Source organism: Cervus elaphus, chromosome 29 (genome assembly GCF_910594005.1).
Source record: "Cervus elaphus chromosome 29, mCerEla1.1, whole genome shotgun sequence".
NCBI lineage: Eukaryota > Metazoa > Chordata > Mammalia > Artiodactyla > Cervidae > Cervus > Cervus elaphus.
The window spans coordinates 1357965-1372746 of NC_057843.1; the positions used below are offsets into that span (position 1 = coordinate 1357965).

General features: G+C 37.1%; 1 protein-coding gene across 1 annotated transcript; it reads right to left on the reverse strand.

Annotated features, from left to right (window-relative positions):
• Positions 1-3417: 3417 nt before the first annotated feature.
• LOC122686016 (olfactory receptor 5AS1-like) lies at positions 3418-4356 on the reverse strand. The gene has a single exon (XM_043891086.1). It carries the CDS (start codon positions 4354-4356, stop codon positions 3418-3420), a length of 939 nt encoding a protein of 312 aa, XP_043747021.1.
• Between the last annotated feature and the right edge of the window lie 10426 nt (positions 4357-14782).

The window sequence follows — 14782 nt, forward strand, 5'->3', positions numbered from 1 at the left end:
GTATATTAAAAGGCAGAGACATCACTTTGCCCACAGAGGTCCATATAGTCAAAGCTAGGTTTTTTTCAGTAGTCATATACGAATGTGACAGTGGTCCATAAAGAAGACTGAGCACCAAATAACTGATGCTTTTGAATCATGGTGCTGGAGAAGGCTCGTGAGAGTCTCTTGGACTGCAAGGAAATCAAATTGGTCAATCCTAAAGGAAATCAACCCTGTATATTTATTGGAAGGACTGATGTTGAAGCTGAAATTCCAATACTTTGGCCACCTGATGTGAAAAGCCAACTCATTGGAAAGACCCTGATGCTTGGAAAGATTGAAGGAAAGAAGGAAAGGGGGTAACAAATGAGTTGGCTGGTTAGCATCACCAACTCGATGGACATGAGTTTGAGCAAACTCTGGGAGACAGTGATGGATAGGGAAGCCTGGTTGCCTCAGTCCATGGAGTCTCAAAGAGTTGGACTTGACTTATTGACTGAACAATGGCAACAAATTCCTTTGAAGATATCTGCTTTGTCCTTTAAATATAATTTTTTGCCTTATGTCACTGGAAAAATTGGTATTTTTCAACTTATGCCATAAAATTAATTAGCCCCTGATCTCCAAGACTCAGTATAAGGGTGATCAAGATTAGAATTGGAGCATAGATTTTAATTCTGATCTGAACTGAAGATATTCATCAAAATGCAGACATTTTCTATAGAGGGAACCTGAATTTAGCATTTCAAATTTGTAATGTTACATTACCTTCTTATGACTGAAATGAAATATATCTTTTCAGTATTCTCTTTCTCTGACCATAGATAGGCAGAAAAGTAAATCTAATAATTTACTTAATTGTTACAAATATTCTACTTTATTCTGAAATGTGGCTTTTCACTATATATATACATATATATGGAGAAGGCAATGGCACCCCACACCATTACTCTTGCCTGGAAAATTCCATGGACGGAGGAGCCTGGTAGGCTGCCATCCATGGGGTCGAGAAGAGTCAGACACGACTGAGAGACTTCAATTTCACTTTTCACCTTCATGCATTGGAGAAGGAAATGGCAACCCACTCCAGTGTTCTTGCCTGGAGAATCCCAGGGACGGGGGAGCCCGATGGACTGCCGTCTATGGGGTCGCACAGGGTCTGACAAGACTGAAGTGACTTAGCAAACAAATACATATATATATATATATTTCTCATTTTATGTGTTCATTAAGATTATGTCATGAATTCCTGTGTGTATATTATCAACCAGATATTATGAATTAGGGAAATACTTCAGACCAAAATAAATAAAATAACATCTGAGTTGTTCTTACCAAATTATTATTCTGACTTAAGTTCAGGCAGTAACCTTGCTATTGTGGGTTTCTCTTGTGTTATGGACAGAGAAATACAGTTGAGAAAGATTTTTAGTTCTCATTCTCATCTAGGTATAATTTGCCTCCAGTGAGACATTGGCAAGGTTTGGATACATTTTTGGTTAACCTAAACAGGGAGGATGCTTCTAGTATCAAGTGAGTAGAGACCAGGTAGGCTGCTAAAACCCTAAACTGTACAGGGTAAACCTCTCCTCCTCTTCTTCTCCCAACAAAGGAGTAGTGACCCAAACTGTCAATAATGCTGCTTTTAGAAACTGAGCTAATTAAACTTCTACATTTTTATGGTTTACATGGAAGTTGTAGTTTACTTATTTTAGACCAATTTATTTTTGCAAATGAAAAATCTCTTAAATTTAACAGGTCCCTATTAAGGAAGCTGACATGCTTCTTGGTGCAACCTTATGTTCATTAACACAAAAGATAGATGGCTAGAGGAAATCAGCTCATTCCATGAAAATCTCATTAGCTTTTTGCAGCAGGAGGAAACACTAACATTAAAGGAACAATACACAATAACCCCTACTTTTCAGAAACAATTCAAGAATAAGATCGAATGAATGACATTGTACTCTGTACTCTGATAAAGTTTTCATGGAGGGCAAATATTTCAACAGGATGAAGGGACACTGAGTTGAATCTTAGGTTCCAATTTTTATTTTTTAATTTCTCTCAGCATCTCAGAATCTCTGGAATTATTCATGGATATTGTTAAAATTTGTTGTTTCTTCTAGGAAAGCAAACCCAGCTGCTATCTTAAAATCATATAATAATGGTAAAATAATGAACAAGTGTATGCCATTATATTTTAACAGGCAACAAGAGCTTTATGTATATTCTAGGAGATTTTTATATATTTGATCATTTAATTATCAAATTATTCATATACTAGGAAGATTACATATATTAGTTCATTTATACTTCAAAACAACCCATTTCACTGGTAATATTTTATTGTCTTTATTTTCAGGGTTGTAATCCTGTAACAAATCCAGCCATTTATAGCTCTACAATTACTACCAAATGCACTGTATGATGTATTCATATCTACACAGTGTATTCCTTCAACTCTGTCAAGATAAAATAAAAAGGAAATTAGGACTCAAGGATTAAAAGCAACCGCAGAAAATGTCTGATAATTTAATCATCAAAACTGATCCCAGAGAAAAAAGGATTCATACTTCAATTGATTTACATGGTCAATTTACAGAATACAGTGATCAAAGCAATTGTTGACCTCTTCCTGAAGATAGAGTCAGCAACTTAAGTATAAATAATTAGTAATGTACATAGTTAATAGTCTTTATGATCTTCACAAACTTGGTTGGTTTTCCCAGGTATCCACAGTGAATGAAAGAGCCTATTATGGTAATCAATCTAGCCTAAAGAGAAAATACATGCTATAATTTCACTCTCTCCTAATATGAATGTGACTATCACTGTATGTGCTTCTATCTGATTTTCTGAGAGCCATTGTAATCACGATTATCCATTATGAGTAATGTCAAATTTCTCTGATGGTAAATTTTCTGTAAGTGCAGAATCTAGGCTTCTTTTCCCAAACACAGAAAACTGAATTTACTCACTCATCTATCCATTCATTCATCCTATCCATTCATCCACTTATTCACTAAATATATATAATGATGGCATGCCTTACACCAAGCTGCATAGGTGTTGGAAAAATCAAGCAAGATACATATTCCCAGCTGCCAAGGACTTTCTCATATGGAGAGGTTGACAGACAAGTCAACAAATACCTTCAATATTAGATGATAAAGAATATAAAAAATTCAATGTACAAAGAGCAACTATTATTTATTTTAATTCAGAAACATTTCACAGAGCAGAATTTTCACAAGTCTGTTTTTGTAAGAGAGGATAAAAGCATTCTACAGAATAGAGGATGAGTAGTTATTTTTATTTCTGAAAGGTGGGAAAACATTTAAAATATTTGACATATAGGGTGATGTACAGCTGATTATCAGATTGGAAGGATAGGCTTTGCCTTAAATGTTGTTAAATAACTTCAAATCCTATTCATTTGAAAGTCCAGTTTCTGTCCAATAGCTTTCTGAGGGCATATTTTACATCCTTGTTTCTGAAACTGTAGATTATTGGATTAAACATGGGAAAGACAACTGTATAAAACACTGCAACTACTTTGTCAGTGTCTGGGGAGTAGCTGGTAGTGGGACGCAAGTACATAAACAGAAGTGTTCCATAGAATAAGGTGATTGCTATGAGATGGGAGGCACAGGTAGAGAACGTTTTGCTTCTTCCACCTGAGGACTTGATGCTCAAAACAGTGAGGAGGATGCAGAAGTATGAGATAAAGATGACCACAAAAGTGCTGGTCTGGATGAAGCCACACAAGGCAAAGAGCAGAAGTTCATTGATGTAGGTGTCTGTGCAGGATAAAGCCAGGAGAGGCGGGATGTCACAGAAAAAATGGTTGACGACGTTGGAGCCACAAAATGGCAGCCTGAATGTGAGACAGACGTGGACCATTGAAGTCACACCCCCACTGAAGTAGGCCAACACAACGCAGAAGACACAGACTCTCCGAGACACAAGAGCAGAATAGAGCAGTGGGTTGCAGATTGCTGCATAGCGGTCATAGGCCATTGCTGCCAGGATAAGGCATTCAGCATCAGCAAAACAACCAAAGGAAAACATCTGTAGTGCACAGCCAGAGAGGGAAATGCTTTTCTTGGATGCTAAGAAATTTTCCAGCATTTTAGGAGTGATTGCTGTTGAGTAGCTAATGTCTAAGAAAGACAGGTTGCTGAGAAAATAATACATGGGGGTTTGAAGGCTTGAATTGATATTAACTAGGATTATTAAACCTACATTTCCCACCACAGTTAGTGTATAGACTATGAGAAATACCAAGAATAGTGCAACTCTGAGAGGTAGATAATCTGTGAATCCAACAAGTAGGAACTCAACTGGCATGGTATAATTATTTTCCAACATCCTCTTGGTTATCTTGTCTTTCTCATCTGAAATAAATGGCATCAGGATACATTAACTGGTTTGAGTGATTGATGAACCAAGGATATTTTTATTCTTCCTTCTAAAGAGGCAAAGATAAGGATAGAATAACCATTAAGACATTTTCTGTCATGTGCCTGGTTTGTTTTCTTTTTTTTTGTCACTTTATTTATTTTTTTTCCATTCATTTTTATTAGTTGGAGGTTAATTACTTTACAATATTGTAGTGGTTTTGTCATACTTTTGTCACTTTATTTAAAAAAACAATTAAAACCTTCATTGATGCTAGAGAATGTTATTCAGGTATGATGTTTCAAGAAGCAGTGATTCTTTAAAGACTGTGCACATTAAGAGATGATACTAATTCCTTTAAAGATGAAAAAGAATGAATTTGGCTGAGTTGATAAGTCCTAGTAGAACTAGAAGAGCTGGCAAAGTCCTTATAGGCAAACCCCTATTTTTCAAATCCTAAAATCATATTCTTCCTTGTACAGGAAAGTATAGTTGAGAAAAATTCTAGGGAGACTGCATCCACAGATACACTGGATTAATCTACAGAATAGCTGTGATGTTGGGAGGTAATTTAAAATAACAGATAAGAGCATACCAGTTATGCAAGAGATGACTGGGTTCAAATCTAAGCTTTGCTACATATAGAATATATACTAATTGGTTATGTGAGCTTGATAAAGTTATTTAACCACTCTGTGACGATTAGAGGAAAAACAGATATTTGTAAAATACTTACATAACTGATACATAATACACATTAGCATATATATATTTTTTTACTTTTAGTTGCTTACTTAGTAGCTTGAAATGCCCAGTTGTCTAAAAATTCATCTTATCTTTTTAAATTTTTTACTGATTTTAATTGGCAGATAATTACCTTATAATATTGTGATGGCGTTTACCATACATCAACATGAATCAACTATAGGTACATGTCCCCTGCTTCCTGAACACACATCCCACCAAAATTCATCTTATCTTTGACATCGTGGGTGCAGGATCTGACTTCTCTTAAACATAATAGACACTGTGTGTGTGTGTGTGTGTGTGTGTGTGTGTGTGTGTGTGTGTTCTATACAAATAAATTGCTAGGTAGCAGTAAATCTTTTACACAGGCATATAATTGTTCCTTCCCTTTCCCTAGGTTTATGTCTCTTTCTTGACTCTGGAGTATGGATATAATAATGTCTGGTGTGAGGTCACAGAACATTCTTTTGAAGGACAACCATATTGCTGTACTTATTAATAAACTTTTAAACTAAGACTATATTGGGAAAAAGTATTATATAGTGAGAAGGAGAGAGTGCCCAAATGAAAAAACTTAGGGTGAATGTCAATGAAAAATACAGTGAGATGGAGTATCCTGCAGGCAATTAAAGATATGCAATGTTGGAAGTGGCTTAAGTCAGGAACACTGCAGTAAGTAGTAAGAGGAACAAATAATGAGGATCTATTCTCTCTGCTATGCATGGGAATCCTGTAATTCTCCCTGCCTCAAAAATATGACCCACAATCTTCTAGAGGATCCAATCTTTGTTGGGAACTAAATCTTTAAAAGGAAAAAGTTGATTGGAAAAAGATGAATCCAAACTCTTAAATGAGAAAGCAATTAATGTGTCTATGTTGCACAAGTGTAATTTCTTTTTTTTTTTTTTCCATTTATTTTTATTCGTTGGAGGCTAATTACTTTACAATATTGTAGTGGTTTTTGCCATACATTGACATGAATCAGCCATGGATTTACATGTGTTCCCCATCCCGATCCCCCCTTCCACCTCCCTCTCCATCCCATCCCTCTGGGTCTTCTCAGTGCACCAGGCCTGAGCACTTGTCTCATGCATCCAACCTGGGCTGGTGATCTGTTTCACCCTTGACAGTATACTTGTTTCAATGCTATTCTCTCAGAATATCCCGCCCTCGCCTTCTCCCGGAGTCTAAAAGTCTGTTCTGTACATCTGTGTTTCTTTTTCTGTTTTGCATATAGGGTTATCGTTACTATCTTTTGAAATCCCATATATATGTGTTAGTATACTGTATTGGTCTTTATCTTTCTGGCTTACTTCACTCTGTATAATGGGCTCCAGTCAGATTCTTTTTATTAACTCTTTGTCTTCCTTTTTGTAAAGAATCAATTCAATAATCATGAAAAGGACTTTCTTGAATTTTCTTGTGTGTGTGTGTGTGTGTGTGTGTGTGTGTGTGTTGTCTGTGAGACACTCCAACAGCCTGACTCCTGTTTTGTTTGATATCACTGGAACAAAAGAGGCCGCAAAAATGAAGAAACTGGGGAAAGTAAGTGTCTGGAGACCTGGACTCTAATCCTGGTTCTACTACTTTAAATTATTTCATTTTTATTTATGTCATCATATCCTCATTTATAAAATCAGACCTACTGTATTTATTTTTATGCTTGTCATCTAAGGCAAAAATATATATTCAAGAACTTCATAATAGCTTACTAAACTTTTATATGTTTGCAGATTATTAGTAGGAATTGTTGAATCAGGCAAGTTTATTAAAACTTGAAACAACAAATGAACAGACATGCAGCATGAAAAACGTTATAAACTCTCACCAAACATAAATGGAGTATTTCTGCCACCACCAATAAGACAACCGAGGCAAACTATAGCTTGTTTTCTTGAACAGCTTTAACTTGGGTTTTCCTTGAACTGGAGCCCTGATATATTCACTGTGATACCTAGTTATGTGCATTAAAGATGATACTGATGTGGTGAAAGCAACAAACAAAACTAAAATTATCAATACATTTTTCAATCACTTGACCTGCATCATTTTGTCAAAACCTATTATTCTACAGATAGATTTTTTTTTAACTTTATAAGTGATAAAACTGAAACATAGAAATGTAATTACATTTTCAGAGTATGCACTGACAGAATCCTGTTCTCACTTCTTAACCAAAGTACTATGATGGGTCTGATGTTGAAATACTTTCTACTGCTGTAGGAATTTTATGATATATCATTTGAATATAGAATGTCAGTGTGGGAAAGAACCTCAGCCATCATCTGAGGTTCTTGTTCTTCAGATGCCATGACTACAAGATCATTCAACATGGGGCATGCCCACTAGTGACTTGGATGAGTATATCATATCCAAAAACAGGTTAAGAGATCAAAGTCTGATTTCTCTTCCTTGAGTTTCCATGAAAACTGAAAAACTGTCTAGAGGGTTTCTGTAGTCAGTTGTTGAATGGGAGACTGAGCATCCCACAACAATTCCACTTCCTTTGAAGAGTTCATCTCATACTACTTTGAACTGAGATCTTGATTAATCTAACATAAGCTGAGCCCCACTGATCCCCAAGGAAATCTTATGTGACAAATCTACTTCTAAAAACTACCCAATGATGGATTTTCATTTTGCTCTTCTGCTTAAAGTATTAAGTGTAAAGTTTGCCCTCTCTCTCCTTTTCAAATTATGCTGTACTGTACTAATTAAACACAAACAGGGTATGGAGTCAGGCAAAATTTAGTTTAACCTCAGATGTGACTTTGAATGTTCTATAAGTCATTGAATTTCTCTAGGCCTAAACTTCTTTATTTCATTTAATTAGCATAATATATACATGCGTGCTAAGTTACTTCAGTTGTATCTGACTCTGTGCAACCTTATGGACTATATAGCCCACCAGGCTCCTCTGTGCATGGGATTCTACAGGCAAAAATACTGGAGTGGGTTGCCATTTCCTCCTCCAGGGGATCTTCCTGACCCAGGGATTGAATCCAAGTATCTTATACCATAAAATTGAAATCAGGATTAAATTGGATAATTTATGACACTTTACAGAGCTTGTTATATTATAGATGCATGAAACAATAAATACATTATCTATTATAAATATTAATACTATTGTGATTATTTAATCATTCAAAATCTGACTTCAAAATCATAAGTTCCTTCAGTTGATAATTACAGGGACAATCATAAAATAGTTATATTGTATGTTAATACATGTATATTCTCATAGAAGCTAAGGTTTGGCTTGCTGATAAAATTTAGCTTACTAAATTTAGCTATGGAGTAGGAAATGGCAACCCATTCCAATATTCTTGTCTGGAAAATTCCATGGACAGCAGAGCCTGGCAGGTTACAGTCAGTTGGGTCACAGAGTTGGACATGACTGAGCTACACACCTAATTTAGCTAACTCAGTTAATTAGACTATTGGATATCACAAGATTTCCAAAATAGCCATACTTGGATTTCCCATCATGGAAATAAGGACCACAATGAATCAGTCAATGGCTTTTAGAAAATGCCATGGGGAAGGTCAGGTCAGATTTATACTCCACCATCCCCCCATTCACTCCTCTAGCTCACATACCTACACAAACTCAGAAAACCCTTCAGAGTCAGGGAAGATACATTTTATCTAAGGCAACAGTGTCTTTGTTATATCCACACCACACACTGTTAATGCTTCAGGGAATCTGTCACCTACCTTGGTACCATCTGGAAGTTTGAATTGTAGTATTTATATTGTGCAAGAGGTTGACACCAGATTTTGCACATAGATGTTACAAGGGATAAATATTTATATTCTTGATGAGACAAGTGGGAGATTATCCCAAGATAATTCCCAATGCCAGGTGGATTTTTAGGTTGGCAATAATACTTTTTCTAGTGGTGTGGCTGGAATGATTCCCAAAGAGAAAAATGTAGAGTGATAATATAATCGACTATTATGTAGCCAATTACAATGTAATCCCTAAGTGACAAATCTAAGATTAAACAACAAAAATCCTGTTATTTCTGCAAGATGATAAAGAACAAACAAAAAAATCCTATAAATCCTATGATTTCTACCAGATATTAAAAGATACTTTACAGCCTTTAGTTATATGACAGGATCTGAAAGAGCAAGTTCAATGCTATTGAGAACAATCCCAGGTACCCACATTTTAGTTTGTTTCTGTTAATTTTCCTTGTGACTAGAAGGAAATATGTCTTGTATGATAAGATGCAAGAGCTTATGACTCAGGCAACCTGGATTTGAAAGTTAGATTTGCCATTTCACAACTGTGAGACTTTGAGTCACTTCTTAAATGTTATTGTTATTAATTGTAAAGTGATAAATACTAATTGTCCACCTCATCAAATTCTTATGAAAATTGGGATAATGCATGTAAAGAGTTAGTCCCTGCTTCAGCAGACTGCACACTTTCTTTTGTAACTGTAGCAGCATTTTTAACAGTATTTCTTTATAATTTAAAAAGCAGTTCTAGATTTTAACTTCCTTTGAATTATTAACAGGACGTCCCCCGTGGCTCAGTGGTAAACAACCCACCTGCCAATGCAGGAGAGGCAGGTTCTATCCCTGGGTCTGGCAGATCCCCTGGAGAAGGGAATGGCCATTGATATTCTGGTATTCTTGCCTGGAGAATCCCATGGACAGAAGAGCCTGGGAAGCTACAGTCCACGGGTTTGCAAAGAGTCAAACATGACCAAACACGCATGTACAGGAGAAACAGGAAAAATGCAAACACCTGAGTTTTAGCTTCTAGGGAGATGGGAGAGAAATGTTTCCTCACCTTCAGTGCTCAGTCATGGCTCCTAAAAATGTTCTGTGACACCCCCCAATCCTATGGAGTGACCATTGTTACCTTAAAGGAAATGGTCTCCTGCATACAGCAGTCTCCAAAGTGACTAAGCCAAGAGTCACAGAGTGAGGTAGCAACATTTTTATGAGTATGTCATATATTAAACACTGAACCATCCCAGGGAGACCATCTACACACAATCTAAGTGAACTTCCCCTTGCTTATCTGTCTAATCAAATAGATCTCTCTTACCAAGTAATGGGGACAAAAGTGTTTATTTATGGAAGCTCTGTTTATTGATTACATTCTCCTATCATTATGTATATATATATATATAACTTATATATATATATATGTATATACATATGTATGTGTGTGTATATATATATATAAATGCTATCAGGGAAGCTTGTGGCTCATACGGTAAAGAATCTGCCTGCAATGCAGGAGACCTGGTTTCGATCCCTGGGTTGGCAAGATCCCCTGGAGAAGGGAAAGGCTGCCCACTCCAGTATCCTGGCCTGGAGAATTCCATGGACTGTATAGTCCATGAGGTCACAAAGAGTCAGACAAGACTGAGCAACTTTCATTTTCACTTTTATTCTGGGATAATAATACTGCAGCAATACATTCTTTGCTTTAACCACTATAGCATAAGAAACTGACTATCAGGAGGCTAAGTATTTTGTGTTTTTTATTTTTTTATATTATTATTATTCTTTTTTGATATTTCTTTTTCATTTTTGAATTAATTATATTTTAATTGAAGGATTATTGCTTTACAGAACTTTGTAGTTTTCTGTCCTACATGAACAATAATCAGCCATAGGTGCACCCATGTCCCCTCCCTCCTGACCTCCTTCCCATCTCCCTCCCCGTCCCACCCCTCTGGATGGTCGCAGAGCCCCTGTCTGAGCTCCCTGAGCCATACAGCAAAGTCCCATTGGCTGTCTGTTTCACATGTGGTATTGTAAGTTTCCATGTTGCTCACTCCTTAGTCACAGAAAAGTCCTCACACTGTCCTGGGAAAGTAAGAGAAGTTATCCTGAAAATTATTTGGACTTTTAGAATTTGCTCAGGTCCAGCTCCTCTTATGCAAATTCCATGAAATACATAAAAGTTCTTGATGGATTGCCTGATTTATCATGAAAGAGACCTTACGCCTCCGTGTTTGTAATAGAGACATTAGGACCCATGATGACCTGATGTCTGATGCATGGTGAGGTCCTCTGTCTCAACCAGAGCCAGTAACAGGGTGATGCTTATTTCTAGAAGTTAGAAAGGTAACTTGCTGAAGCAAAAAAAAAAAAAAAAAAAAAAAACCTCTCTATTTAAAATATCTGAATTCTTCTGCTAATACATATAGTTTCTTGAAGTGCTGAATCTCAATTTTGGGACTGCTATAGAAATATAGAATTGCCTGCAGTGCTATCTAAAGAGGCCTTTCTGAATATAGTAATACATCCTACACAAACTGTCATTGTTTAAGAAGATCTACTGTGTGGTGACAAATGCCCTCATTTATATAGAAGATGCACCTTCCAAAACTGAAAGCAGTTTATTAATATCTTCTATCTTTTATGAGGGCAGAAACAAAGTTTAGAAAAGTATGTTTTCTCTTCCAGACGATATCCCAGCATGTCCCATGTGACCAGACTCGGAGACAAGGTATCTAGATCCTGACATTTCCAGTTGTTCATTTTATAGTCTATTTTCAATATGTGGATATATGTGTACTTTGTCACATAGTGAGAGGCAAATTTGTTAGTTTTGTTTTTTCCCTGGAGATTTCAGTTCAGTTCAGTTGCTCTGTCTTGTCCGACTCTTTATGACCCCATGAATCGCAGCATGCCAGGCCTCCCTGTCCATCACCAACTCCCGGAGTTTACTCAAACTCATGCCCATCGAGTCGGTGATGCCATCTGCCATCTGATCCTCTGTCGTCCCCTTCTCTTCCTGCCCCCAATCCCTCCCAGCATCAGGGTCTTTTCCAATGAGTCAACTCTTCGCATGAGGTGGCCAAAGAATTGGAGTTTCAGCTTAAGCATCAGTCCTTCCAATGAACACCCAGGACTGATCTCCTTCAGGATGGACTGGTTGGATCTCCTTGCAGTCCAGGGGACTCTCAAGAGTCTTCTCCAACACCATAGTTCAAAAGCATCAATTTTTCGGCACTCAGCTTTCTTCACAGTCCAACTCTCACATCCCTATGTGAGACCACTAGAAAATGACCACTAGAAAAACCATAGCCTTGTCAAGATGGACCTTTGTAGGCAAAGTAATGTCTCTGCTTTTTAATATGCTATCTAAGTTGGTCATAACTTTCCTTCCAAGAAATAAGCATCTTTTAATTTCATGGCTGCAGTCACCATCTGCAGTGATTTGGGAACCCAAAAAAGTAAAGTCTGACAGTGTTTCCACTGTTTCCCCATCTATTTCCTATGAAGTGATGGGACCAGATGCCATGATCTTACTTTTCTGAATGTTGATCTTTAAGCCAACTTTTTCACTCTCCTCTTTCACTTTTATCAAGAGACTCTTTAGTTCCTCTTCATTTTGTGCCATAAGGGTAGTGTCATCTACATAAGGGTGGTCTGAAATTATTGATATTTCTCCCAGCAATCTTGATTTCACCTTGTGCTTCTTCCAGCCCAGCATTTCTCATTATGTACTCTGCATATAAGTTAAATAAGCAGGGTGACAATATACAGCCTTGACATACTCCTTTTCCTATTTGGAACCAGTCTGTTGGTCCATGTCCAGTTCTAACTGTTGCTTCCTGACCTGCATATAGGTTTCTCAAGGGGCAGGTCAGGCAATCTGATATGCCCATCTCTTTCAGAATTTTCCACAGTTTATTGTGATCCACACAGTCAAAGGCTTTGCATAGTCAAAAAAGCAGAAATAGATATTTTTCTGGAACTCTCTTGCATTTTTGATGATCCAGTGGATGTTGGCCATTTGATCTCTGGTTACTCTGCCTTTTCTAAATTCAGCTTGAGCATCTGGAAGTTCATGGTTCATGTATTGCTAAAGCCTGGCTTGGAGAATTTTGAGCACTACTTTACTAGCGTGTGAGATGAGTGCAATTGTATGGTAGTTTGAGCTTTATTTGGCATTGCCTTTCTTTGGGATTGGAATGAAAATTGACCTTTTCCAGTCCTGTGGCTACTGCTGAATTTTCCAAATTTCCTGGCATATTGAGTGCAGCACTTTCACAGCATCATCTTTCAGGATTTAAAACAGTTCAATTGGAATTCCATCACCTCCAGTAGCTTTGTTCATAGTGGTACTTCCTAAGGCCCACCTGACTTCACATTCCAGGATGTCTGGCTATAGGTGAGTGATCACACCATCGTGATTATTTGCGTCATGAAGATCTTTTTTGTACAGTTCTTCTGTGTATTCTTGCCAACTCTTCTTAATATCTTCTGCTTCTGTTAGGTCCATGCCATTTATGTCCTTTATTGAGCCCATCTTTGCATGAAATAGTCCCTTGGTATCTCTAATTTTCTTGAAGAGATCTCTAGTCTTTCCCATTCTGTTGTTTTCCTCTATTTCTTTGCATTGATTGCCAAGGAAGGCTTGCTTATCTCTCCTTACTGTTCTTTGGAACTCTGCATTCAAATGGGAATATCTTTCCTTTTCTCCTTTGCATTTCACTTCTCTTTTTTTCACAGCTGTTTCTAAGGCCTCCTCAGACAGCCATTTTGTCTTTTTGCATTTCTTTTCCATGGGGATGGTCTTGATCCCTGTCTCCTGTACAATGTCACAAACCTCCGTCCATAGTTCACCAGGCACTCTGTCTATCAGATCTCATCCCTTAAATCTATTTCTCACTTCCACTACATAATCATAAGGGATTTGATTTAGGTCATACCTGAATGGTCTAGTGGTTTTCCCTCCTTTCTTCAGTTTAAGTCTGAATTTGGCAATAAGGGGTTCATGATCTGAGCCACAGTCAGCTCCCAGTATTGTTTTTGCTGACTGTATAGAGCTTCTCCATCTTTGGCTGCAAAGAATATAATCAATCTGTTTTCAGTGTTGACCATCTGGTCATGTCGATGTGTAGAGTCTTCTCTTGTGTTGTTGGAAGAGGGTGTTTGCTATGACCAGTGCGTTCTCTTGGCAAAACTCTATTAGCCTTTGCCCTGCTGCATTCTGTACTCCCAGGCCAAATTTCCCTGTTACTCCAGGTGTTTCTTGACTTCCTACTTTTGCATTCCAGTCCCCTATAGTGAAAAGGACATCTTTTTGGGGTGTTAATTCTAAAAGATCTTGTAGGTCTTCATAGAACCGTTCAACTTCAGCTTCTTCAGCATTACTGGTTGGGGCATAAGCTTGGATTACTGTAATATTGAATGGTTTGCCTTGGAAACAAACAGAGATCATTCTGTCGTTTTTGAGATTGTATCCAAGTACTGCATTCCGGACTCTTTTGTTGACCATGATGGCTACTCTATTTCTTCTAAGGTATTTCTTCTCACAGTCGTAGATATGGATGAATTTATTTTTAAAGTTGAAAGCTAGGGAATAAGAAAAAAACAGAAGAAGAGTATTTTATTCATATTTAACTGAGGGTCATTTGGTTTACAATATTGTATTAGTTTCAAGTGTACAACATAGTGATTCAGGTTTTTTTGCATTTTACACCAAGTTATTATAAAATATTGAACACATTCCCTGTGCTGTACAATATATCCTTGTCGGTTATTTAGTTTCTATTATTCTGATTTTTTTTCCCATTTTTAATTTATTTATTTATTTTACTTTACAATATTGTATTGGTTTTGCCATACAATGACTTGAATCCTCCCTGGGTGTACATGT